This window comes from Somniosus microcephalus, chromosome 14, assembly GCF_052327205.1.
Source record: "Somniosus microcephalus isolate GS21.2 chromosome 14, FLI_Smic_1.0, whole genome shotgun sequence".
NCBI lineage: Eukaryota > Metazoa > Chordata > Chondrichthyes > Squaliformes > Somniosidae > Somniosus > Somniosus microcephalus.
The window spans coordinates 22,594,041-22,622,011 of record NC_141000.1 but is presented as its reverse complement, the minus strand read 5'-3'; the positions used below and the strand labels follow the sequence as shown (position 1 = coordinate 22,622,011).

The following is a 27,971-nucleotide window of genomic DNA, read 5'->3' as shown; positions in this document are numbered from 1 at the left end:
TGCACCACCATACACAGGTTCGAGGCCTGACAGGGACTTGAACACATAATCCAGGCTGACACTTGAGTGCAGTAGAGGGAGCGCTCTGCCAGAAGTGCCGTCTTTCGGATGAGACATTAAACCGAGGTCCCATCTTCCCTCTCAGGTGGACGTAAAAGATCCCATGGCACTATTTTAAAGAGCAGGGGAATGCTCCCTGGTATCCTGGCTAATATTTATCCCTCAACCAACACTAAAAAAAAAATGATTATCTGGTCATTATCTCATTGCTGATTGTGGTACCTTGCTGTGCGCAAATTCACTGCTGCATTTTCCTACATTACAACAGTGACTACACTTCAAAAATACTTCATTGACTGTAAAGCTCTTTGGGACATCCAGGGGACAGGGAAGGTGCTATATAAATGCAAGTTCTTTCTTTTTCTTTACACTCCAATCTAAATGTTTTGTTCTCCACTAAACTCCTTTGTGTGTGCTTCATAAAAATAATGAATAAATAAAAAGAAAATAAGATGACTAGCAGTTAAGAAGCGATAAGGGTTAAGATTCTTATGAAATACGCTGACGTGGAGAATTAAGATAATCCTCTGGGATCTACAGCAGTTACTCAAGTTGCTGAGTGCATAATCTTGAAAAGATGAAGGGAGGAAACATCCTGTTTTCCATTCTGTTCTTATTGGAAGGTATGTTGAGCATTTTCTAGTGGGATAAGGAGCATCAAAATCGTCAAAAAAAAATCAAAACTAGTAAATTCTTTTTCCCTATTTAGTATATTTTTGTCTCTTAAATGAGAGAGTCTCATTACTTTCTTTAAGTTTCTTCAACTGCATGTGTTAATACCTCAGTTACTGTATAATACCAGGACTCTGTGTTGAAGATATGTATAAGTTCCCATTAGTGGGAGAGACCCTTGTACAATAGTATTAATAGAGCAGTTAAATGGCCTCTCTGATTTATTTTTGTCATCTTATAAAATGTGAAACAAAAGTAATTGTGTTTGTGGTGTTCAAGAAAATAATACTGGTCTTCTTCCTCTCTATCTTTTTCAAATTCTTCTCATAATTCATTTGGAAAAGCCTTTACATCTCTATCTGCTACCGAGGTATGGAGCTCAGTGTAGTGGCCGATAATGTTAAAGTATTGTTCAACCTGTGCAGATGTTTTCGATCTGACCTTTGTTTGCGTGGATATTGGCCTTTGGATAAAGGCTATACTTAGAAAATATTGTTTAGCCGTTACTCATTACTTCAAGGATAGATAGACCAATTCGATCATCGTTTAAAATGGTTTAAATATACAATTTAGTATAAATTAAAAGAAAGACACTTCAAATTCTAGACCAATTGATAACAATAGTAAGTAACTGTAATTAACCATTATCTCCCCATACCACCATTAAGTTCATATAAAGTAAAACATCCATGCATTGTATGGGTTGTGGAATAAAGAATTATTATTTTTTTTTTTAAAGGGTAATTTAAACATCCCCCCCCAATACTCTACATATTATCTTATTATGGGTGGATTAAGGAAAATGAGTAATTTCACTTTTAATTTCCTGTGAAAGCATTCCATTTTCATTATTCTTCTTAATCAGTTTTGTGAATAATTTAAGGTACGTTGCCAATGTACTTTACTGGAACAATTTTTAGCAGCTTCAAGCGAAATATCCACACGAGTCATCCAACAGGGTTCACAGGCTTTCAGTGAGACTCCTCTACTATTCCTGTATTTATGACAGGATGAAAAGGTGGATCCGTCGTGTAACAAAGCTTGCAAATGTGATTGCAATGATGGACCCAACACAATTTGGGGAATGGTACCAGGATTATCAATGCTAGGCTGTATGCCAGGTAAGAGAGACCATTATATAATTTTAATATGGTATTAGGAGGCACTTACCTCAATTTTGAGGAGGTATTCAGGAAACAAAAACAACTACTTCATAAAGGCTTTAATGAATCGCTGTAATCAAATTTAATATTGATTCTGGAAAAAACCCTTCCATCCGAGTGGCTTATCTCGTTGACAGTAAGACCTGGTACACAGTGCTGGCTACTGGCAGCTACCAAAGAATTGATCATTTTCTTCCGACAAAAGGTGTGGGTCGTTCTTAATTGTTAGTTGTGTAATGGTGATGAGAAGCACACAAGGTCACCAGTTAATAATCTTACCTCTGTGATCTTCAGATGAATACTGATCATCACTGAAGATTAAATGGATTATCCTTCGTTGCAACCCCTTAGGATAGAACACCAATCACAATAAATAAGCTCCAGAGACCTAACAAATATGTAAGACCAATTCTGTCCAGTTGACATCAGGTTACCCAGGGACGCCTAGGTGCAAAGCCAACAGAGGCTCAACTTCACATCAATATATCCTGGTTTAGGCCATTATGTTTGTGCACTGCAGCATCACAAAACCAAGAAAAGTTCATTTTACATAAGGGTGTCAAGGACTCGCTACATGGATAGGAGCCCTTTTGTGACACGTGAAAGGGATGCTCCAAGAACACTTGTCAAAAAATATATTTGTGACTCTGAATCCTTAGTAACACCTACCAAGCACTGCTCACTGGTAGCCTTAAGCATGATTGTAATTGAGTTATTAGCTTGACAGGTCCCTTTAAGACCGCTGCTGAGTAGACAGATCCAGGTACTAAGCTGGCTGCAGACTGAAGCAAGAGATGAAGGTTGGAAGCAATGCAGATGTGGGGCTGAAAACAGTTCAAGAAAAACAGCTGAGCCTCATGAATAGGCCCAGGCTCCGAGTAAACATAGAAACATAGAAGATAGGAGCAGGAGTAGGCCATTTGGCCCCTCTAGCCTGCTCCGCCATTCAATACGATCATGGCTGATCATCCAAGTTCAGTACCCGGTCCCTGCTTTCTCCCCATACCCCTTGATCCCTTTAGCCTTAAGAAATATATCCAACTCCTTCTTGAATATATTTAATTAATTGGCCTCTACTGCCTTCTGTGGTAGAGAATTCCACAGGTTCACCACTCTCTGGGTGAAGAAATTCCTCCTCATTTCTGTCCTAAAAGGCCTACCCCTTATCCTTAGACTGTGACCCCTGGTTCTGGACTCCCCGACCATCAGGAACATCCTCCCTGCATCTAGTCTGTCCAGTCCTGCCAGAATTTTATAAGTTTCAATGAGATCCCCTCTCATTCTTCTAAACTCCAGCGGGTACAAGCCCAATCGACCCAATCTCTCCTCATACGTCATTCCTGCCATCCCAGGTATCAGCCTGGTGAATCTTCGCTGAACTCCTTCCATGGCAAGAATATCCTTCCTCAGATAAGGCGACCTAAACTGCACACAATACTCAAGATGTGGTCTCACCAAGGCCCTGTACAACTGCAGCAAGACATCCTTGTTCCTGTACTCGAACCCTCTCGCTATGAAGGCCAACATACCATTTGCCTTCTTAACCACCTGCTGCACCTGCATGCTTACCTTCAGCGACTGGTGCACAAGGACACCCAGGTCTCGTTGCACTTCCCCTTCTCCCAATCTATTGCCATTCAGATAATAATCTGCCTTCCTGTTTTTGACACCAAAGTGGATAACCTCACATTTATCCACATTATATTGCATCTGCTATGCTTCTCCCAATCACCCAACCTGTCCAAATCATCCTGTAGTTTCTCGGCATCCTCCTCACAGCACACGCCCACCCAGCTTTGTGTCGTCTGCAAATTTGGAGATATTACATCTAGTTCCCTTATCTAGATCATTAATATATATTATGAATAGCTGGGGTCCAAGGACTGATCCCTGCAGTACCCCACTAGTCACTGCCTGCCACTCGGAAAAAGACCCGTTTATTCCAACTCTCTGCTTTCTATCTGCCAACCAGTTCTCTATCCAAAACAAATTCTTGCCCCCAATCCCATGTGCCTTAATTTTACACACTAATCTCTTATGTGGGACCTTATCGAAAGCCTTCTGAAAGTCCAAATACACCATATCCACTGGTTCTCCCTTATCTATTTTACTAGTTACATTCTCAAAAAATTCCAGTAGATTAGTCAAGCACGATTTACCTTTTGTAAATCCATGTTGACTTTGTCCCATCCTGTCACTGTTTTCCAAGTGCTCTGCTATTACATATTTTATAATGGACTCTAGCATTTTCCCCACTACCGATGTCAGGCTTACCGGTCTGTAATTCCCCGTTTTCTCTCTACCACCTTTTTTGAATAGTGGGGTAACATTAGCTACCCTCCAATCCATGGGTACTGTTCCAGATTCCATCGAATGTTGGAAGATAATCAGCAATGCATCTACTATCTCTAGGGCCACTTCCTTAAGTACCCTAGGATGTAGATTATCAGGCCCTGGGGATTTATTGGCCTTCAATCCCATCAATTTCCCGAACAGCATTTCCCTACAAATACTGATTTCTTTCAGTTCCTCTCTTTCATCAGACCCTATGTTCCCCGACATTTCTGGGAGGTTATTTGTGTCCTCCTTTGTGAAGACAGAACCAAAATATGTATTTAATTGGTCTGCCATCTTTGTTCCCCTGATTCTGACTGCAAGGGACCTACGCTTGACTTCACCAATCTTTTTCTCTTCACATATCTATCAAAGCTTTTACAGTCAGTTTTTATGTTCCCTGCAAGCTTACTCTCATATTCTATTTTCCCTTTCTTAATTAATCCCTTTGTCCTCCTTTGTTGAATCCTAAACTGCTCCCAATCCTCTGGATTACTCCTTTTTTTGGCCAATTTATATGTCCTCTCCTTGGATCTTATGCTATCCCTAATTTCCCTTGTTAGCCACAGTTGATCCACCTTTTTTGTTTTATTTTTATGCCAAACTGGGATGAACAAATTCTGCAGTTCATCCATGCGCTCTTTGAATGTTTGCCATTGCCTATCCACCAGCTCTGTGAGTGGCCTGACCTGGCAAGAGCAGAGGCTCCTGCTGCAGCATAGGCAGAGCCTGCAAGTGGTGAGAAACAGAACTATGGCCAGTGAGAAACATGCAGAGAACATAAGGCTGAAGTGACTGTGAAGGTGTTTTTATATAGAGAGCAGGCCATCTAATTCTGCAGTTCTCAAACATCTTTGGATTGGACCTCATCAAGTGTTGTTGCTTTTTTCCCTCCTCCACTTGTGTGTGCCACCTTTCTCTTCTCAACTACCTGTCTCATTCCTGCTTCAAGTTTGCTTAACTACTTTCTCTCTTTCATCTTACTTTCATTCACCATTTTGGATGTAGCTTGGCAAGGACTCGAAGTGGGTAAGAAACCTTCTCAGCCTAGCCTAGGCACTCTCGAATAATCCTCATTTCCTCTCTGCCCCTGCCGGCTTTCTCCTCTTCTGTATCATGACTAGGTGACTGCATAAATCTTTGTCTAATAAATCTCTGTGCTCCTCCAACTCTGACCTCATGCACATCCCCGATTTTCATCACTCCAACGTTGGCGGCCACGCCTTCAGCTGCCTATGCCCTAAACTCTGGAATTCCCTCCCTAAACTTCTCCGCCTCTCTATCCTCCTTTAAGATGCTCCTTAAAACCTCTCTCTTTGACCAAGGTTTTGGTTGGTCACCTGTCCTAATATCTCATGTGGCTCAGTGTCAAATTTTGTCTGATTTGTGAAAAGCCTTGCGACGTTTTACTACGTTAAAGGCACTATATAAATGCAAGTTGTTGTTGAAAGGTTGCCTGGTTGAAAGTGACCTTTGACTGCTGTGATTATCTCTCTGCCGAGGTGTGACAAATGGCAGTTGGAAAGGTTACCTGTAAACATCTGACATGATTCTCTGACTATATAAGCTGTGTCTTTATGCATTTCTCCACTTCACCTGAAGAAGGAGCAGCGCTCCGAAAGCTTGTGATTTCAAATAAAGCTGTTGGACTATAACCTGGTGTTGTGTGATTTCTTACATTGGTTGAAAGTGGACTATTTTATTACAATGTTACATCAATGTTAAACAGGGCTTTGCAGCATAAATTTCTGAAAGTTATGTTAATTGTTTTGGATTTACAGAGTGTCCTTATCACCGAGCCCTTGGGTTTGAATCTGGAGCTGTTACAAAAGACCAGATAAGTTGTTCCAATGAAGATCAATATACAGGGTGGTATTCCTCATGGATGTCAAACAAAGCAAGAATAAACAGCCAGGGTTTTGGGTAAGTAATCACATGGCAGAATCTTGCATCAACTCATGTAATAATTGGCTCAACACACCATTGGTATTTAGGATATTTCCCTCCATTTTATTGCAATTTTAGTTTGTAATTTGATCAAGAGCTGATGTGGAGCTGTACAACAGAACAAAAAAAAATGAAACATGGTAATTTGGGTCATTAAATTCATTCTTTCTACTGACCATGTATCAATATCTTGATCCACCTATTTGAGTGTTAGCTGTGGCTCAGTGGGTAGCACTCTCACCTCAGTCAGAAAGTTGTGGATTAAAGTTCCACTCGAGAGACTTGAGCACAAAAAACTAGGCCAACGCTCCAGTGCAGTACTGAGGAATTCTGCAGAGTCAGAGGTGCCGTCTTTCGGATGAGACGTTAAACCGAGGCCCCGTCTGCTCTCTCAGGTGGACATAAATAATTCAAAGAAGAGCGAGAAGTTATCCCGGGTGTCCTGGCCAATATTTATCCCTCAATCAACATCTAAAACAGATTATCTGGTCATTATCACATTGCCTTTTGTGGGAGCTTGCCGTGCGCAAATTGGCTGCTGCGCTTCCTACATTATACCAGTGACTACACTTCAAAAAATACTTCATTGGCTGTAAAGCGCTTTGGGATGCCCGATGATTGTGAAAGGCGCTATATAAATGCAAATCTATTTTTTTCTATTTAATCTCAAGAACGAACATTTTGCAAAATTTAATTTATTAGAAAGGTAATTAGTATTTTTTGAAATGACAAGACCCATAATTCTTGAAATTATGCTATGCGAATATTAGTTTATTAGTAACTAGCTGGAGCGCCCGGCGGTGCCGAGGGTTTTTTGAGGGCATGTTATGAAAAAAGTTGATATATATAGATAAAAATTATTTCTATGAGTCTGTCCGTCTGTCTGTGTGGGGGAAGGAGAGAGAGAGAGAGAGAAAGAGAGAGGGGGAAGGAGAGAGAGAGAGGGAAGGAGAGGGGAAAAAGAGAGAGGAAGAGAGAGGAGGGAAGGAGAGAGAGAGAGAGAGAGAGGGGGGGAAGGAGAGAGAGAGAGAGAGAGAGAGAGAGGGGAGAGAGAGGGGAGAGAGAGGGGAGAGAGAGAGGGGAAGGAGAGAGAGTGGGGGGGAAGGAGAGTGAGTGAGGGGGAAGGAGAGAGAGGGAGAGGGAGAGAGAGCCGCTGCTCCTCCGGTCGATGTGTTGCGGGCCGACCCCTGATGAGTGGCCGATCCGCGGAGCCGGAGCCCGAGCCCTCGCCGCTGCTCCCCTGCGCGCTGTCTCTCGGGCCGTGTGGTTCTCTGTTTTCCCGCGCAGCCGGCCAGAGAGAAGAAAAACAAAAGAGATGAAGAGAGACGCGACTGAGTGAACGATCTAATTTAAAGCAGCCTCTCCCCCGCTAAAAGGTGAGAGCCGGAGGGAGATTTTGCGGGTGAAGAAGGGCGGCCGCCATTTAATTTCCCACCCGGGGAAGGGCTTGGAAAATTGAGCCCGGCCGTGGTGGGCGTGCGCGGCCTAGCGCTTCAGGCCCGGCCGGGCTCTCTGGCCGCGACTCACCTCAGCTGAGCTCCCGCTTCTGGAGAGAGGGGGGGGGGGGTGGGGAAGGAGAGGGAGAGAAATTCCTGAATCAATACTAATGAATCAACAATTTCCTCACCTCCATTACCATTTTTTTAGCTTCAGGCCCGGCCGGTCTTTAATGGCCGCCACTCACCTCAACTCGGCTCGGCTCCCGCTCGGCAGTTTGAAGGATTAGGCCCCGCCCACAAACGCCATGAAACGCCCCCCAATTGGTCAACCATCACGTCACTCAAAGCTAATGAGCGGTAGGATTGGTCAACCGCTATTTTGTACGTTTTTTGAATGTTTTGTAAAAGTAAATACGCCTATGACACTCCCCTGATTGGTCAACCGCTAATTAGCGGATTTTGTATGTTTTTTGAACGTTTTTAAAAAAAAAGTAAATATGCCGAGGACACTCTGCTAATCATAAGCTTTCTTTTGATATAACATATGTGTAGGTACACTCCATAACTTCTGAGTGATGCCCAGACAGAGACACCACGATCCTTTTATAATATAACTAGCTGGAGTGCCCAGCGGTGCCGAGGCTTTTTCAAGGGCATGTTGTTGTTGGGCGAGGGCGCGCGACTGCGGGGGGGGGGGGGGGGGGGGGGGAAGAGAGAGAGAGCGACCGGGGGGGAGAGAGAGAGAGAGAGCGACCGGGGGGGAGAGAGAGAGAGAGAGAGCGACCGGGGGGGAGAGAGAGCGCGAGCGACCGGGGGGGGAGAGAGAGCGCGAGCGACCGGGGGGGAGAGAGAGCGCGAGCGACCGGGGGGGAGAGAGAGCGCGAGCGACCGGGGGGGAGAGAGAGCGCGAGCGACCGGGGGGGAGAGAGAGCGCGAGCGACCGGGGGGGAGAGAGAGCGCGAGCGACCGGGGGGGAGAGAGAGCGCGAGCGACCGGGGGGGAGAGAGAGCGCGAGCGACCGGGGGGGAGAGAGAGCGCGAGCGACCGGGGGGGGAGAGAGAGCGCGAGCGACCGGGGGGGAGAGAGAGCGCGAGCGACCGGGGGGGAGAGAGAGCGCGAGCGACCGGGGGGGAGAGAGAGCGCGAGCGACCGGGGGGGAGAGAGAGCGCGAGCGACCGGGGGGGGAGAGAGAGCGCGAGCGACCGGGGGGGAGAGAGAGCGCGAGCGACCGGGGGGGAGAGAGAGCGCGAGCGACCGGGGGGGAGAGAGAGCGCGAGCGACCGGGGGGGAGAGAGAGCAAGCGACCGGGGGGGGAGAGAGAGCGAGCGACCGGGGGGGGAGAGAGAGCGAGCGACCGGGGGGGGAGAGAGAGAGAGCGACCGGGGGGGGGAGAGAGAGAGAGCGACCGGGGGGGGAGAGAGAGAGAGCGACCGGGGGGGGAGAGAGAGAGAGCGACCGGGGGGGGAGAGAGAGCGAGCGACCGGGGGGGGAGAGAGAGCGAGCGACCGGGGGGGGGGGGGAGAGAGCGAGCGACCGGGGGGGGGGGGAGAGAGAGCGAGCGACCGGGGGGGGGGGGGGGGGGGGGGGGAGAGAGAGCGAGCGACCGGGGGGGGGGGGGAGACAGAGCGAGCGACCGGGGGGGGAGAGAGAGCGAGCGACCGGGGGGGGGAGAGAGAGCGAGCGACCGGGGGGGGGAGAGAGAGCGAGCGACCGGGGGGGGGAGAGAGAGCGAGCGACCGGGGGGGGAGAGAGAGCGAGCGACCGGGGGGGGAGAGAGAGCGAGCGACCGGGGGGGGGGGAAGAGAGAGCGAGCGACCGGGGGGGGAGAGAGAGCGAGCGACCGGGGGGGAGAGAGAGCGAGCGACCGGGGGGGGGGGGAGACAGAGCGAGCGACCGGGGGGGGGGGGAGACAGAGCGAGCGACCGGGGGGGGAGAGAGAGCGAGCGACCGGGGGGGGAGAGAGAGCGAGCGACCGGGGGGGGAGAGAGAGCGAGCGACCGGGGGGGAGAGAGAGCGAGCGACCGGGGGGGGAGAGAGAGCGAGCGACCGGGGGGGAGAGAGAGCGAGCGACCGGGGGGGGGGGGGGGGGAGACAGAGCGAGCGACCGGGGGGGGAGAGAGAGCGAGCGACCGGGGGGGGGGAGAGAGAGCGAGCGACCGGGGGGGGGGAGAGAGAGCGAGCGACCGGGGGGGGGGAGAGAGAGCGAGCGACCGGGGGGGGAGAGAGAGCGAGCGACCGGGGGGGGGAGAGAGAGCGAGCGACCGGGGGGGAGAGAGAGCGAGCGACCGGGGGGGGGGAGACAGAGCGAGCGACCGGGGGGGGGAGAGAGAGCGAGCGACCGGGGGGGAGAGAGAGCGAGCGACCGGGGGGGGAGAGAGAGCGAGCGACCGGGGGGGGAGAGAGAGCGAGCGACCGGGGGGGAGAGAGAGCGAGCGACCGGGGGGTGAGAGAGAGCGAGCGACCGGGGGGTGAGAGAGAGCGAGCGACCGGGGGGTGAGAGAGAGCGAGCGACCGGGGGGTGAGAGAGAGCGAGCGACCGGGGGGGAGAGAGAGCGAGCGACCGGGGGGTGGGGGGGGGGGGGAGACAGAGCGAGCGACCGGGGGGGGGGGGGGAGACAGAGCGAGCGACCGGGGGGGGGGGGGGGAGACAGAGCGAGCGACCGGGGGGGGAGAGAGAGAGAGCGACCGGGGGGGGGGGGGAGAGAGAGCGAGCGACCGGGGGGGGGGGGAGAGAGAGCGAGCGACCGGGGGGGGAGAGAGAGAGAGCGACCGGGGGGGGAGAGAGAGCGAGCGACCGGGGGGGGGGTGAGAGAGAGCGAGCGACCGGGGGGGGGGGGGAGAGAGAGCGAGCGACCGGGGGGGAGAGAGAGCGAGCGACCGGGGGGGGGAGACAGAGCGAGCGACCGGGGGGGGGAGAGAGAGCGAGCGACCGGGGGGGAGAGAGAGCGAGCGACCGGGGGGTGAGAGAGAGCGAGCGACCGGGGGGTGAGAGAGAGCGAGCGACCGGGGGGTGAGAGAGAGCGAGCGACCGGGGGGGGAGAGAGAGCGAGCGACCGGGGGGGAGAGAGAGCGAGCGACCGGGGGGGAGAGAGAGCGAGCGACCGGGGGGGAGAGAGAGCGAGCGACCGGGGGGGAGAGAGAGCGAGCGACCGGGGGGGAGAGAGAGCGAGCGACCGGGGGGGAGAGAGAGCGAGCGACCGGGGGGGAGAGAGAGCGAGCGACCGGGGGGGAGAGAGAGCGAGCGACCGGGGGGGAGAGAGAGCGAGCGACCGGGGGGGAGAGAGAGCGAGCGACCGGGGGGGAGAGAGAGCGAGCGACCGGGGGGGAGAGAGAGCGAGCGACCGGGGGGGGAGAGAGAGCGAGCGACCGGGGGGTGAGAGAGAGCGAGCGACCGGGGGGGTGAGAGAGAGCGAGCGACCGGGGGGGAGAGAGAGCGAGCGACCGGGGGGGAGAGAGAGCGAGCGACCGGGGGGGGAGAGAGAGCGAGCGACCGGGGGGGGAGAGAGAGCGAGCGACCGGGGGGGGGAGAGAGAGCGAGCGACCGGGGGGGGGAGAGAGAGCGAGCGACCGGGGGGGGAGAGCGAGCGAGCGACCGGGGGGGGAGAGAGAGCGAGCGACCGGGGGGGGAGAGAGAGCGAGCGACCGGGGGGGGAGAGAGAGCGAGCGACCGGGGGGGGAGAGAGAGCGAGCGACCGGGGGGGGGGAGAGAGAGCGAGCGACCGGGGGGGGAGAGAGAGCGAGCGACCGGGGGGGGAGAGAGAGCGAGCGACCGGGGGGGGAGAGAGAGCGAGCGACCGGGGGGGGAGTGAGAGCGAGCGACCGGGGGGGGAGAGAGAGCGAGCGACCGGGGGGGGAGAGAGAGCGAGCGACCGGGGGGGGAGAGAGAGCGAGCGACCGGGGGGGGGAAGAGAGAGCTAGCGACCGGGGGGGGAAGAGAGAGCGAGCGACCGGCGGGGAGAGAGAGCGAGCGACCGGGGGGGGGAGAGAGAGCGAGCGACCGGGGGGGGAGAGAGAGCGAGCGACCGGGGGGGGAGAGAGAGCGAGCGACCGGGGGGGGGGGGGGGGGAAGAGAGAGCGAGCGACCGGGGGGAAGAGAGAGCGAGCGGCGGGGGGGGGAGAGAGAGCGAGCGACCGGGGGGGGAGAGCGAGCGAGCGAGCGACCGGGGGGGGGGGGGGGGTTGGAGAGAGAGAGTGAGCGACCGGGGGGGGAAGAGAGCGAGCGAGCGACCGGGGGGGGGGGGGGGGGGGGAGAGCGACCGGGGGGGGAGAGCGAGCGAGCGACCGGGGGGGGGGGGGAAAGAGCGAGCGAGCGACCGGGGGGGGGGGGGAAGCGAGCGAGCGACCGACCGGGGGGGGGGGGGGGGGGAGAGCAAGCGCGCAACTGGGGAGGAAGAGAGCGCGCGACTGGGGGGGGGGGGAAGGGCGGTGGGGGGAGGGGAGGGAGGAGAGGAGGGGGAGGGAGGAGGGGGAGGAAGAGAGGGGGGGTGGGGGGAGCTATCAGACCCGATGGCTCAGCGGAGCTCCGCGCCGCCCCACGCACTGACATGGCTCAGCCCGAGCCCCGCCCTCCCGCTGCGCTCTCCCGTGCCCCGAGCGCGCGCCCTCCCGAGCCCCGCCTTCCCGAGCCCCGCCCCCCCCGCTGCGCTCTCCCGAGCCCCGCCCCCCCCCCCCCCCCCCCGCGCCGGCTTCAAGACCAGAGAGACGCCGCCGCGCAACCTACTGCATGAGGCCCGACTGGACTCAAGTCGCGCTCCGGGCGGAAGATGACGCGGACGCTGACTCCCGCCCCGCCCTTACAAAGATGGCGGCGGGTGGCGACGCTTGGCTCAGGCCCGCCCCCGCCAGCCTTCACAAAGATGGCGGCGATCGCTGGCCTTTTGTCGATCGGGACGGGAGGTGCCTAGCTCGGGCGTGGTTGGTCAACAGGCGCCCAGGCTTTGAGGCCTGGAAAAATGGTGAAAGGTAGGAAAATTATAGAGGTTAGACAAAAGATTTACTAATTAATTAACTTTTTTAAAAAACAATTTGTCTTTTAAATGCAACTTTTTTTTGCTGGAAATGTAGATTTGAAAAGAAACACGCAGAAAGCGGGAAAAAGAAATGAAAAGTTTGGAATCAAGATGGCGGCGACTCACCTCGGTTCAGAACGATAAGGCCCGCCCACACATGCACCGATTGGTGGACTGTCAGGTCACCGAAGCGTAGGATTGGTCAATCGTCCCGTCACTCGACTGTAGGAGGGCCCGCCCGCACGCGCCAGGAACCCGCCCCCGCCACGCAGCGATTGGTCGACCATCGGGTCGCTCGACCGTACGATTGGTCGACCTCACTCGATGCTAATGAGCGGAATGTTGAACGTTTTTTGAATACCGCGGGCGCAATTTTTGTCTGGCCGAAACGTAAATACGCTTATGACGGTTCTGGAATCGTAAGCTTTCTTTCGATGTAACACACGTGTAGGTACGCTCTATAACTTTCGAGTTTATTTAATACAGACAGACAGAGACGGAATGACAGACAGATCGACCGCTTTATATATATATAGATAATATAATATAGAGAATATCCATATTAACGATTTGGAGGAGGGGACCAACTGCAACGTATCCAAGTTTGCCGACGATACAAAGATGGGAGGGAAAGCAGTGAGTGAGGACATAAAAAACCTGCAAAAGGACATAGACAGGCTAAGTGAGTGGGCAGAAATTTGGCAGATGGAATATAATGTTGGAAAGTGTGAGGTTATGCACTTTGGCAGAAAAAATCAAAGTTATTATTTAAATGGAAAGAAACTGCAAAGTGCTACAGTACAAAGGGATCTGGGGGTCCTGGTGCATGAAACACATAAGGGTTGTATGCAGGTACAGCAGGTGATCAGGAAGGCCAATGGAATCTTGGCTTTTATTGCAAGGGGGATGGAGTATAAAAGCAGGGAAGTCTTGCTTCAGTTATACAGGGTACTGGTGAGGCCACACCTGGAATACTGCGTCCAGTTTTGGTTTCCATATTTAAGATATATACTTGCTCTCGAGGCAGTTCAGAGAAGGTTCACTCGGTTGATTCCAGAGATGAGGGGGTTGACGTATGAGGAAAGGTTGAGTAGGTTGGGCCTCTACTCATTGGAATTCAGAAGAATGAGAGGCGATCTTATCGAAACATATAAGATTGTGAGGGGGCTTGATCGGGTGGATGCGGTGAGGATGTTTCCACTGATGGGTGAGACTGGAACGAGGGGGCATAATCTTAGTTTTGAAACGGCAGCCCTTTATTCTGAGATGAGGAGAAACTTCTTCACTCAGAGGGTAGTAAATCTATGGAATTTGCTACCTCAGAGAGCTGTGGAAGCTGCGACATTAAATAAATTTAAAACGGAGAGACAGTTTCCTAGCTGATAAGGGAATTAGGGGTTACGGGGAGCGGGCAGGGAAGTGGATGTGAGTCTAGGTTCTGATCAGCCATGATCCTATTGAATGGCGGAGCAGGCCCGAGGGGCCGTATGGCCTACTCCTGCTCCTACTTCTTATGTTCTTAGTTTATGAAGCCTTAGCACATCTGTATAAAATTCCTTTGGCAGCTACATCAATGAAGAGGTTGGCCCCTTTGGGTTTGGGCTTTGACCACACCTTAAGTTTGTTTAAACAGCTGGTGAACTGAACCATGCAACTGCTATTCTCTGTCGCACCAACTATTAAAACCCGAGGTATGCTCAATTAATGCCAATCTTGCTAAATTGCTTACTGGAGAACACGTTGGATCCCCACTACGTCTGGGCAGAGGATATGCTCAATGCAATATCACTTGGAACAAACAAAATCACTGTACAGATTAATCTGCAAATAGTGATTCCCAAAATCAAAAAAAAAATAGGTAAGGCACTACAGAACAATTAGTAATTTATAATACATATACAACCGAGAGTCCCTTGTTCTTTCAGCTTCTCAGCAAAAACAGTTTCTCATGGTAAATACTTTCATGCTGCTCACAAAATCCTGTTGCTCCCACCCCATGTAGTGATTAGAACTTAGATTCTTGGATAAAAGGGTCATTTTCCTTGTTGTCTTTCCCCATAGCAACAGCACCAAACTTAAAGCATAATTTACAATGAAGCTTCATTTGCTCATCTAGTTTGAGAAGTGATCATATACTCTCAGTTGTTAATTCACAGATGTTGGAATACCCTTCATAAAACTATGGACAAGCAATCCAGACGTGCACACATATTGTGATTACAAAACTACAGCTTGACAGATGTTATTGACAGAGGGTTCAGAAGAATATTTAACACAAAGTGCCCTTATTCGAACTAACAGTGCCGATGACTATTTGCACCAGAACAAACCATATCACTTAGACCTTCAAAGACTAACTTTATCATAGAATGAAAGAAATTCATTAAGGCAGCCCAAACTCACAACTGGCCAATAACATTTTAATACAGAATTACCCTATTTAACACTTTAAATTTAAGAATAAAAATTGCTATTTTTGTTACAAACCTACTTAAAATAAATGGATTAACATCGCCATTAAAATAGCAAATAAATTTGATAGGAACACATTAAGTGTTCCTATGAAACATGTGGACAGCATAGTTTAAAGGTTACAGTCTTTGCTGCTTCCAAATGCAGTATCTATATTTCAACAGATATTTTTCTTCCAATGTTTTCAGTAATGCCATTTTTAATATACATGCATCATTGCAGGTGTGCATGGCTATCAAGGTACCAGGACAATCAGCAATGGCTTCAGATTGACCTGAAGGAAATCAGTGTTATTTCTGGGATCATTACTCAAGGACGATGTGATGCTGATGAATGGATGACAAAGTACAGCGTACAGTACAGATCTGACGAAACTTTTAACTGGGTTTACTATAAAGACCAGACAGGAAACAATCGAGTAAGTACTAGCTCCAATCCAGAAATAAGGCAAGGGATGAGTTAAGTGCAGTAGTGAGTTCCTCGCTGTTCCATGTGACTCTTAGAACTCTCTCTCTGGCTTGTGTCAATCCATTGAGTTGTATGGAAACACCTGCAAATCATACTGGCGAGACAGCTTCCAATTACTGTAGCTCATTCCAATGAGAAGTCAAAAGGACATCAACTATTTCCAAGAATAAAAGTCCAACTTATTCTTATATACTGTGAAAAGTTCATCAAAAATAGATAGGGAAAAGGAGGGGAAGAAACCCTACTTTTAAAAAACATTGCAAGACTTTGCTGGTGCAACATAACTTGATCTGAATATGTAAATATAACAATTCAATTATTATCTCATAGTGGAATGATTCATAATTGTGTATACCAATGAGGTGCATTATTATGACATAGAACAATATATCCAGAAGTTTAATAAAAGATTGACCTTTTTACAAAGGTAATTTTGAAAATTAACAAAAGTTATTTCACCTTATTTTTAACAATTTATTTTCCAAGTAATCCCTTTTAGGGAACTTGTGTTGCAGGGTGAAAACAGGGCTACACAGAGGAAGTTGTAAATGGGATCATTAGTAAACGCATTTAAAAAATATGGCTAAGTTATAATCATCCATAAAGTTAGACCTACGAGTTTCTGCTTCTTTAAAGTTCACCGGTCAAAAACCTTTGCCTGACTTTTCGTACTAATAATTTGCATAATGCTCCAAAAGGCAACACTTTGAGAATATTAGTGGGAAGTACTGGGAACATTGTGAGCTTTAACTTGCTATTGTTCCTTTAGTGTAGGAATAAGTACAAGTACTGCTGTGCACTTACTCTGGCATTAGTTCTGTGACTCTATTTCAAGCTTGTTTTGATTACAATTGCATTTACAGGATTTTAAACGATATCCATTTTAATGGTTTGAAATAAAGAGCGTCAGCCATGGCTCAGTTGGTAGCACACTCACCCGAGTCAGAAGGTTGTGGGTTCAAGTCCCACTCCAGGGACTTGAGCACAAAAGTCTAGGCTGACACTCCAGTGCAGTGCTGAGGGAGTGCTGCACTGTTGGAGGTGCCGTCTTCTGGATGAGATGCTAAACCGAAGCCCCGTCTGCTCTCTCAGGTGGATGTAAAAGATTAACCAAAACATATTATCTGGTCATTATCACATTGTTGTTTGTGGGAGCTTGCTGTGCACAAATTTTTTAAAAGTACTTAATTGGCTGTAAAGTGCTTAGAGACATCCGATGGTCGTGAAAGGCGCTATATAAACGCAAGTCTTTCTTTTTGGTTTGGGCACACTAAAATGATGTGCCACTAGAGGGCAGGGTTCTCTTGCACTGCTTGCTCATTTTGATGACACAATTTACATTGAATATAGAACAAAAAAAGCTCTTCTGCTAATTGAAGCTTGGATTTCCCTCTCTCTGTAGTAAGTTGCAAAGCTTTAATTTAAAAATGATCTTCTCAATCCAGTTTTTCAGGATTATGTTTTCCCCTCCCACAGGTATTTTACGGGAACTCAGACAGATCATCAGCTGTGCAGAATTTCCTTCGTCCTCCAATTGTAGCTCGATACATCAGGATTATGCCCTTGGGCTGGCACGTTCGGATTGCTATCAGGATGGAGCTGCTTGAATGCATGATTAAATGCCAGTCATAAGCATGTTATATGTCGGCACAGTAGAAAGGAGTAATATGTCCTGTTAAGAAAAATCCAGACTACTGACAAAATTACCAATAACTAAATGATCATTGTTCCCATTTTATCTTGTTTTAAAACAAAATGTACTTCAAGTACTCGCATAACAGGTTTGTCAATTTTAATCCAGTATTATAGGGATGAGAGTTTACCACAGTCCTTTCGACTGTACTGAAAAGCAGTCCATTGTACAATTAAGTTAAAAACAACTTCTGCAGGGACTGAGTAATCACAATCTTTCCAGCCCTGCAGTATGAGTTTGCATTTAGTCCAGATATGATGGGATAAAAATCCTGCATTAATGCCCATTCACCTATCATTCCTGTCTCTACTGACCTCTATTGGCTCCTCGTCTTCCAAAACACTGAATTCAAAATTCTTATCCTCATCTTCAAATCCCTTTGTGGCCTCAACCCACCGTACCTCTGCAACCTCTTCCAGTTAGGGTTGCCAACCCTCAGGGTTGTTTTGCAGTCTCCAGGAATTAAAGATTAATCTCCTGGACATTGCTGCAAGCAATCTAGGAGAAAAATAATGGGGGCATTTATATAAAAAAAGTGTTATCATTTTCTTTGAACACTTGTTTATTAGTTATAAAAATATTGGAGATGGGGAAAATGGCCGTTTGTCTGGGCGGAGTGGTTGTAGGCAGGATGTCATGCAATACATCCAAGAGTTGGCAATCCAACTCCAGCCTAAGCTCTTCAGTCTTTACTTTCCCCTCCTGTACTTCCTCCTTATCTCTCATTGGGAGCAGAGGTTTCAGCTATCTTGGCCCTAGTCTCTGGAACACCCCCCTCCCCTTTCCAAACCTCCTGTGTTCGTTTCTTCTCTTCAAGCCTTTAAAAGTCACTCCAAAATTTACCTTTTTAACTGCACCTGTGCTCCTCTTTCCTAACTATTCTACTGCTCGGCATCCGCAATTTCCTGTGTGAAGCATCCATGCCCACTAAAAACTGGATTAAGTCTTCCAACCAGCAGAGGAGACTTTCAATCAGTCTGGGCTGGATTTGAACCAAGGTTGCAGGTAAAAGGTCATTTGTCTAACCAACTGCACCACCCAGAACCCCAGACACATTTTTACTAATGTCAAAATACTGCAAATGATGTTAACACTCAGCAGCATCTAGAGAAAGCAGGGGAGTTGATTTTTCAGGTGTGGACCCTTTTGTCAAAATATAGGGCCCATACCCGAAAGGTCAATACCTCTGTTTCTCCCCACACATGCTGCATGACCAGCTGGGTGTTTTCGGTGTTAATTTTATATTTTACTAAGGGTCATGTTTAGATAATTTAAAATATAGCCTAATAAACTGTGGTTGGAAAACCAAAATCTACAAGGTTCAAGAGTTCATGAATTGTAGTTTGGAGATTGAATAATAATTTAAAAATTCTCGGGATGTGTTGCCCAACCCTACCTGCCTTGATACAATTGAGGAGCTTGTTAGGCTACATTAAAGACAATTGAGGAGCTTGCTAGGCTACATGAAAGACAATTGAGGAGCTTGCTAGGCTACATTAAAGACCAGTTAAGAGTCATCCACGTTGGTGTGGTACTGGAGTAATCACAGCAGGTTTCCTTCCCTGAAGGGAAGAGTTGTTTGATTTAGGAGAAGTTGTCGGGATAAGAACTGCATGGTGAAAAATAAGGAAAGCCCAGTAGAGTTAGATACATTTTAGATGATCAACTGTGCGACATACATACTGTAGAAAGATAGATTGATAAACATCTGTTCAAAGTAGCTGGAAGCTGTGCCAAGGCAATTAATATAGACCTTGAAGAAATAGATCATCTGTAGACCCCACAAGCACGAGATGTATTTATACCACACATGGACTGATAATTGAAGATTTATCTTTTGAATTATTGTCTTTAATTTGGAAAAGCGGTTTGCATCATATGGCACATACACAAACACAACAGCAGCCTTTAAACTCTTTGCCTTGTGCTTTCTATCTTGAACCACCTCCCACAACTGAAATGGACTCCATCTTTCCTTAATACTACTTCTTGTCCCTTATCCAGAGGGTGAAGAATTACACAGACAATGGGCCCGATTTTCGGCTTGTGTGAGAAATGGTCGGATTTCCCCGAATGTGGGGTTTCTGACACACATAAAAAAGTGTCAGCCAGCCCGCCCCACGCAATTTTCCCTCAATTGGCCAATTAATTCCCAGCATGTGGGAAGCCTTGCTAATTGTCTAAAACGAGTCAGAAATCCCCACAGTATGATGTCATCATTCGTGGTGCTTTCAAGGTCCATGGCAAGCACTGCATCCTCTGAAGGCATCCAAATGAACCATACAGGATGGCATAAGGAGCCTGCAGCAGCTGTGGCCAGTGCCATACCCCGAGCTGCCTTCAAATTAGACGAGGCTTCACTGCAGGCATTATTGGATGGGGTTAGGGCCCACAGGGAGGTCCTCTTCCCTAGGTCAGGGAGGAAGAGAGGCCTCCCACTGAGACCAATGCTGCATGGATGCAGGTGTCAGCAGATGCCAACTTGCTGGGAGTCACCAGAGGAACCTTGGCATTACATCTCTAACTCCTTCCTTTACTCCCCCACAGTACCATCCAGAGCCCCCGTCCTCACTGTGGAGGAGGAAAAGGCTGTGCAGCCAGACTCCTCAGAGGAAGCTCCAACCTCTGAGGGTGCAGCGTCAGCAGAAGTAAGCGCACCCAGCACCAGCGCAGACACTCACCTCGGGGGGACCTTTGGGACATAGAGTAGTGTTGTCACCTGGTGTTTCACAGCTGACAAGTGAGCCTCAGCAGATTCTGGAGACAGGGACAGCAGTGGAGAGTCCTCGTCGGAGGGCGCAGGGCTCTGCCAGCTCAGCTCAGCTGCGCTGCATCTCGACCCTCTGCCTCTGGGTCCACCCGCAAGAGAAGACGTGATGGATCTCCATGCACAGATGCAGGAGTCTCTGGCAGGTTTTGTCTCCAGGGTCGCTGCGAGTGTGGAGCGAATGGAGGAGTCCATAGCGACCATGAGCAGAGCCTTTGTAGAGTAATTGGCGCATGAACGCAGCACCATGGAAAGGTTGGCAACCTCCATGGAGGAGATAACTCGCCAGGGTAGGGAAAACATGGTGAGTGCTCATAAGAGAATGACATCTCTTGAGGAGCGTTGGCCATCTGTTGAACAGAGAAACCAGATCTTCATGGAAGTCCTTCTGAGTAGGACTGCCAGTGCAGAAACGGGTCCCACTGGCCCCCTAAAGCGCAGCAAGGTGCTCTCAAGCCACTTCCAAGCGCTGGCCCCTTCTGGCTTGTGCAGCTTCAGGTGAGTGAGCAGCAGCCTGGTGCTCCTGGTAATCATCCTGCTGTTCCTGGTTCTGCTGCTGCCACCTCTGCTGTTGGAGATCCTCTAATGCCAGGAAGGGAAGGTGCCAAAGGTCTCCCATGCTTCTAGCAGATGCCTCAGTTGAGGAGGTCCTGAGTTAGGGTGGTGAGAGGGGCTTCCCAGGAGCTCACACTGAAGAAGTGTGTGAGGCTCCAACTTTCTGCAGCTGCTCCTAAGGCTTCAAATAGTTCCCCCAAGCCTTGATCAACAAGGTCCTGTAGCCTGCAAAGGCTGCCTCTTTAAATATCTTCAGCCCTCAGCGACCTGCTGCTGCAAGCAAGCAAGCCAGCTGTTTTCACGCCAGCTCTCATCGGCGGGGTTCTCCGCAGGCGGGTTTCAGGTGGGGAAAGCCCCAAAGTCGCAACGGCACGGGAAAATCCACTTCAACAAGCAGCGGGCGGGACTGAAGCGGGGCGCGTGAAAACGGCAGTCCGAAAGTCGGACGGGGCGGGGAATCAGGCAGGGGGGGGGGGGTCCCGACCCGCTTTTTCCACGATTTTCGGACCACGGCAGCTGCCCGAAAATCGGGGCCAATGCATCAGAATCACTGCTTTGTTGTGATTTAGAGGTTTTCAGCCAAATCAAAACAGAGGCTTCATGTTAAGCAGAAAAAAAGAATGAAGTTTCATTCAACATCACGTCTATGCTCGTTGAATATCTGCTACTTTCAGTAATCGTAACATTTCACTAAGATGCAAAACAGTAGTTAAAGTTTTAACCTCAACCAGTTATATGCCAAAATGTAATACTTTAAAGAAAAAAAAGCATTAAGCTGGGCCTATATCTACATGCCCTTTGAGAACACAATACTTCTTCCATACATACCCCCGCACCCCCGAGTCTCTCTACATATCCAACTAACTAACTGTGATTAGGGTCCCCCCTCTCAATACTGTACATGATTAAACCTAAATATTAAAAACAAAATCAGGAATACTTGACATTTTAGTGCAAAAAATTGCATTTTTATAAAGACGTGTTTTACAAGATCCATTCAAAAATACATTGTGCTTAGTAAAAATTAACCAATTTCATGCCGATATTCAGTGACAACTCAAACATTAGGATTAAAATTTACAACATAGCTGTACATAGAGATGGAAAACACACCATAAAGGCTGAATATACAAACATATAAATGTTATATAAACAATTTACAAATGTTTTATACCTTGCATCAATTCTTTAAAAAAAGGGAAAAACTGCAAAAGTTTAAAGAAAACATAAATGCAACTATGTGACAAACACACACGCTGCCATAAAGAATCCCAGAAAACCAAGACTTTACATGAGCTGAGACCTGAATTCTTGAAAACATGTGCACACATTTAAAAAAAAAAAAATATAACTGCTTAAAATATAATTTAAATTGTGGCTATAGGGATTAAACACTTGAGAATTACATATACACTCTCTCAACGCAACTTTTGTTTCCATGTTTTTTGTACACCTGGGATATTATCCTAACAAAACTATATTAAATAGCAATTTACGTTTATTAGGTTTTCCCCTATTAATACTATAAGCCCCCCAACAGCAATTTCTAACTCCTATACATATGTACTATCAAGATCTAATAGATAATACCTCTTTTACACCCATACAAACCTGTGAGATGTACTTAGATCTGCATGCATGAAACACAATTTTTTAGACAAATATATACATAAACACTAATTATACCTGCTGGTTTATATTCTGCTGAATTATTTAGAACCTGGGTTTACACTGCATCAATTACCATTGTATAAAAGCGGTTTTAAAAATGTGGCATAAAAATCTCTGCATATTAGTTGTTTTGTGCAACAACTTTTTTTTCCTTTAAGTTTTAACTCTGAAAACTGACCTTTCCATATAAGGTTTAATACGAGAAAGTGTGTACATGTAAAAAAAAAATCTTTGTAATGCTAAAGGTAACAGCAACAGTAAAATTTTAAACTTAAAATTCTGCAGAATATAAGAGCAACCTGTTTCAAAGTTAATGCCAGTTTTACATTTTAACTGTTGGAGATTGAAATCTGTAACTGATCTCATTAATACTGAAACTGACCGTCTGAGCCATGTGTGCAATGACATTTAGAGAACACTAATATCACAAATCAAAGAATTGATACTTTTTGTAATACTTGTAAGTAAGCACATTTCAAAATTGGAATTAGAGTGAATGCTTGTTCACAAGGAATAGAAACTTCCCATCAATGGCAATGGTAGAAGCCATTCAATACCTGTTTACTGAAAATAATATTACAATGTCCCTCTGTACTGATTTTCCCACCTCTTTAAAGAAATCATGTCCATCAATTGCTTTAACATATATATTTCTTAAATGATTACTTTAGTCTGTGCATTTTGAACACAATACAGAATATATTTTGTGAAATGTAAGCTCAATGAGAAAGCTAGGCAGTGTAACTAACCAGATCATGTAATAATCTTGGAAGAAAGAACCATATGAGACAGTAGCAGGAAGGAACATAAATATATGACATATATAGTGAAATATTGGTACACCACATAAGAAAGTATTCAACTTATTCAATTACAAACACAAAACATATTCACAAAACAGTCATCCCTGGAAAAGAGGTCGATACAGAAGTTGTGGATATCTTTCAAAAAAAATCAGGCAAGATACCATTGAAAGAAATCACGCAATATTGTGCAAATTTAACTGTAAACCAACAAGGCACTATTTTCAGGGAAAAGTGTATGTGTAATGTAATTAGTTAAACATGCTTTTTGCAGGAAGTGTCTGGGCATTTTGGCATGCCACAAATTTAGTGTCTTGTACCAATGGAAAGTTTGGAACCTACATATAAATATTTTAAAATTGAACTCACTTAAAGCTTGCTTAAAAATCTAACGGTCTTTATTTTGAGATCACAAGTTGAAGATCAAGTCCCTAAATGAGTGAAGTGATTCAATTATTAAAGGATCAGAATGAAATTACAGGTCAAGTCTCACTTGCAAAGCTCATTTGTTATTAAGTTGGCACATCACATTTTACAAATTCTTAAAAAGGACAGACGTACAGATGGTTCTGAAGATGCCTATTTATCGACAGAAGTCCGTATTTTCATAAAGTTTGTTTAAAATCTGGTAAATATTTTAGTTTGTTGGTGACTCATCACTTCTTTGACAGGTGAGTACAGAAAGGATATAACCTTTTTCATTCATTTGAGCCTGCTTGTTATTAAACAATAGAACCTGTCCTTAACAGGAGGGCAGCAAGATTGGATTCATGATCCTCTCCACAACAGTTGCCAACATTGCTTTCAGTTATATGACAGAAACCTCAAATAAATACACGTACGAATCCTGCATTCTTGCTATTTCTATGAATATAAAAACTTGATTTTGATCAGTCAGGTTAATATGCAAACAACATATTTTTGAAAAAAGGGCATAATAAAAAGTCGTCAATTAGGTTTTTTTTTAATAACTGGCTTCATGTACTATTGGAAAATCAAAATGTTTTGGCATATTGTGTAGATGGTGAAAGTTGTGATTAAGAGATATTAAAAGAACTGTACCTGGAGACTGAGATTAGAACATGGCCACAAGCTCACTAACGGTTGGTTACTGCTGCATATGTCCTTTGAGCTTTCCAGGCTTTCAATGAACAAGTGTAATCTTTTACACTGCTATACTGCCATTCACCTAAATTGTATATTTTAGGTGGGGGGGGGGGGGGGGGGGGGAAATGCCCAAAAGAAAAAATTACACATGTACAGTTTTGTTGGTTGTTCCTATGTTGGCATTTACAACAAGGAGACTGTGGGATCACTGCACAGGTGAAGAGTCATAGAGTTTTACAGCACAGAAAGAGGCCCTTCGGCCCATCGTGTCAACAGTGAAAAACAATAGGCACAAGATAAGGCAGGTGCAAAAAATATAGGTGTCAGATGCTGGAAATGCAAAATTACATGGAAATAACTTGCATGTTCTACACAAGAGAACAATCTATAGCAAGGTAAATATACAAGACAACAATAATCCAGCAAAAGTACAATTTTGCTGTTAAATAATTTTCCTGCCACATAAGCCTTTTATAGGGAGTGGATCTGAGGGTGGTGACTCACTTCTTTTGCCTGCTGGGCTTGTTTCCTGGGGTCAGATTCCCACAGGTAATTATATGTGTTACCAGATGCGAGATGACATTTTCCTCCTTTGGTGAAGTGTCCCATCCCCACCACAAACCTATGCAGTGGTCATTTAAAGGGCAGGTTGGTAAGAGTGTGTGATAATCAGCATTCGTACAAGGTTGAAAAACTACCATGCAAGATCCCTTGCCCATCAACTCCACTGCAAACTCCTAATGAGGCCGGGACAGACTGATCAGAGGGAAGATGGAAATTCTACATTTTATGCTCTAGGTGACACAGCAATAATGACCTAACCTAATGGCACTGCTAGAGAAGGGACTGTAATTTTCCGATCATCTTCCGATTAGGCACTTTGCAGCCTTCCGTACTCAATGTCGAGTTCAACAATTTCAGATCATAACCTCGGCCCCTATTACATTTTTACTTATATATTTTTCCCCCCACCCCTTTGTTTTGGGTTTTCCCTCCCCCCCCCCCTCCTCTTTTTTTTAAACATGGCAGCTGTCTCATTCTGCCAGTACATTTCACACCTAATCTGAGCCGTCTTTTGTCTCTTTACTAGTCCTATCACCATCTCGTCTCGTTTTGAATACCTCAATGTCTATTCACTTCTTTTTTCCCTCCCCAGCCCTCCTTCCCATCTATTTCATTTCCTTTCCAGTTTTGAAGAAGGGTTTCGACCCGAAACGTCAACTAATTTCTCTCCACGGATGTTGCCTGGCCTGCTGAGTTTTTCCAGCATTTTCTGTTGTTATTTCGGATTTCCAGCATCTGCAGTATTTTGCTATCGTACTGTAATTTTGTTGCTGGTGCACGTTCAGCTAACACTGTCCATGGCCACCATCAATGAAGCACCCTGATACTCGAGCAACGCTAGTGTACCAATATGTACAACTATTGTACCAATATATCCTCCTGAAGAAGCAAAATATATACTACTGCACCGATATATAAACAAGCATAAAATTCTTACAAGGTGGGAGGAGTCAATGCAGGTTTAGCTATATAGCCAAACTCGAGGTCATAATGATAATGAATGATACAAAACTCATATGGGAAAGAACAGAAATCAACTTCTTTTTTTAAAAAAGCTCCAATGATATTACTAAAAAGTAATTTTTACATGCTAGAAGACACTAGAGATCTGGATGTTGCAAAATCGATTCCAGCTGTACTCTTGCAACTTATAGAATCTGAGCCTTGAGTGCATTAGAACTTTTATTCTCTATACAATATATACGTAGTTCACTATTTACCATAACGTGTAGTAAATTAAAACCCAATATCCCTACAGTTCAATTCACCTGGTTCAAGCCATATGATTCGATTGAATCCTAATGTCCATCATTATCCAAAAGAATGAAAATGATATAATCTCAATTGCATATACTGCAAAATAACAGGCTCGATCATGTTCTAACACCACATCTTGGGTTGAAATGGTGATGAACCACTTGAGCGTTGCATTTTCAGTTAATGACATGTAAATTTGTAACTTGAGTTATTCTATATCATTTTCAGAAAGTACTTTGTACAGATTCTATATTACATACCAAAAATAAAATCATTTTATCAAACTTTGACACACTACTAACCAAACACCAAATGTAAGTAATTACCAGTATAATCGCTGAAATGTCACTATTCGTATGCCTAAATATAATGCAAGTTATAATAGTTATGAGGAAGAAAGCGTACCAAATGCCAAAAAGCATCAGCAGCTTGCGAATACACTGTGCATTAGAACGCTGTAACATTGTGCTCTATGAAAACATAGATCTCGGGACAATCTCCAGTTTCCCCCCACCCCCCCCAAACCACCAAACAACAATGTACAAATATAATATTCGCTATAACTACAAACTGTTTAACTGAGAGTAATCCCAACACCATATGAATTGTGAGCTTTGTTAGAAATCATTATGGACGTCTGTCATTCCTATACAGCTGCTTGCTGCTGTTTTGCAAAACATTCAAACAATTTAAAATAATTCTGCACATTGCATCACTGGTGTAATTGTCAAGAGTTTTTTTTAATTACTTAAAACATTACATTAGTAATGTTTATTACAGGGGCCTGATTATTAATCTGAAATAGGACTACTATTCATTTTTTGAATGATGACCTGAAATATAACTACAGTGCTGTTTCCTTTAAGTCATTTAGATTTGGCATTCTGGGGCGTGCTGTTCTGGTTAAATGCAGCGAATGACCATTCTGACTTGATTTGGAGACCATTTGGTCAGAGTTCATAGCTCCATCAATTCCAGTCCTTCCACTTGGTAGCACATGCCAGATAGCTTCCATTTGGCCAGGTAGTTGGAAAGTTGACCTGGGTTTTGCTTGGGAATCTTGCCGTACATTGCTATTATGAATCTGTCCCACTGCGTGGATGCGACCCTCACCATGAGAAGGTTTGGCTGGCTGGTTTGGCAAAGGTTGAAACCGCACATCTGAGGAAGTAGAGTGACTGAATGAAGTAGGGAGCTGCAGAAACTTTCGCAGAGATTTCAAGGGGTGTTTCTGTGGAACATTAAAAAAAAACCTTTGATCCACAGATTAGTTAAACTGATAACAGCTTGTTTTTTTGGTTTAGAATTCTTCCGCATAGCAGAAAATAACACTACTGGCATGGAGCCACATTTGAGGAATGGAGCAAATATTTACATTAAAACTGGTACTGCAAAGGCTAAAAAACTAGTTCTACTTTTGTTCAAAATTACAAGTGTCCCTGCATAACAACAGTAACTACACTTTAAAAGTACTTCACTGGCTGTACTTGAGGGTGTGAAAGGTGTTTATTTATTTCTTAACAGTCTATAATGGAGCAGTAATTTAATATTTTGATTTTACAGGTGGCAGTAATAAGACATCTTTCTGGGAGCCATGAAAAACAAATATTCACTGATGGGCTGAATTCTGAGGCAAGGTTCAAAAGGAACATTACTTATTCAACTTAATATCTTTTTAAAAACTCAAACCATTGAGATCTCCCTGTTGCTGCCATATGGAGACTTGCATTTTTGGTTTGAAAGAAGCAATACAGCCATTGAATATGAATTCCTCAGTGAGTAGCTCCTTAGATTTAGTGATGACTGGCATCCATTTTGGTCCTCTACATCTATTAAGCAGCGGTGATTTTAAAATGTAGTACTGGCTGAAAAAGCCAGATGAACTACCTGATGGGAATGTTGTAACCCTTTAATAAATGTTGTAAGAGTTGGAAAGAAGAAATCAACAATAAAGATACTTCACTGGAAAAAAGCATATTGCAACAGGATA

General features: G+C 46.4%; 2 protein-coding genes across 9 annotated transcripts in view; one reads left to right on the top strand and one right to left on the bottom strand.

The window, feature by feature from the left end:
- Positions 1-601: 601 nt before the first annotated feature.
- Positions 602-27,959, top strand: LOC147107375 (retinoschisin-like). Of its 3 annotated transcripts, none has more exons than XM_086006345.1 (7): positions 602-683; positions 1,077-1,102; positions 1,742-1,853; positions 5,238-5,258; positions 6,011-6,152; positions 15,319-15,514; positions 27,545-27,959. In XM_086006345.1, the coding sequence occupies exons 1-7, from the start codon at positions 638-640 to the stop codon at positions 27,647-27,649; spliced, it is 648 nt and encodes a 215-aa protein (XP_085862471.1). In that variant the 5' UTR covers positions 602-637; the 3' UTR covers positions 27,650-27,959. The 3 variants fall into 3 exon arrangements, with proteins under 3 accessions (XP_085862471.1, XP_085862469.1, XP_085862470.1); XM_086006343.1 differs by lacking the exon at positions 27,545-27,959 and adding an exon at positions 17,041-18,575; XM_086006344.1 differs by lacking the exons at positions 5,238-5,258; positions 27,545-27,959 and adding an exon at positions 17,041-18,575.
- LOC147107374 (cyclin-dependent kinase-like 5) overlaps positions 26,703-27,971 on the bottom strand; it is a 145,916-nt gene continuing 144,647 nt past the window's right edge. For all 6 annotated transcript variants that reach the window (XM_086006340.1, XM_086006337.1, XM_086006339.1 and 3 more), the window contains one exon: positions 26,703-27,212. In XM_086006340.1, the coding sequence (XP_085862466.1) occupies positions 26,826-27,212 (387 nt within the window). In that variant the 3' untranslated portion in view covers positions 26,703-26,825. The remainder of the gene's footprint in view (positions 27,213-27,971) is intronic.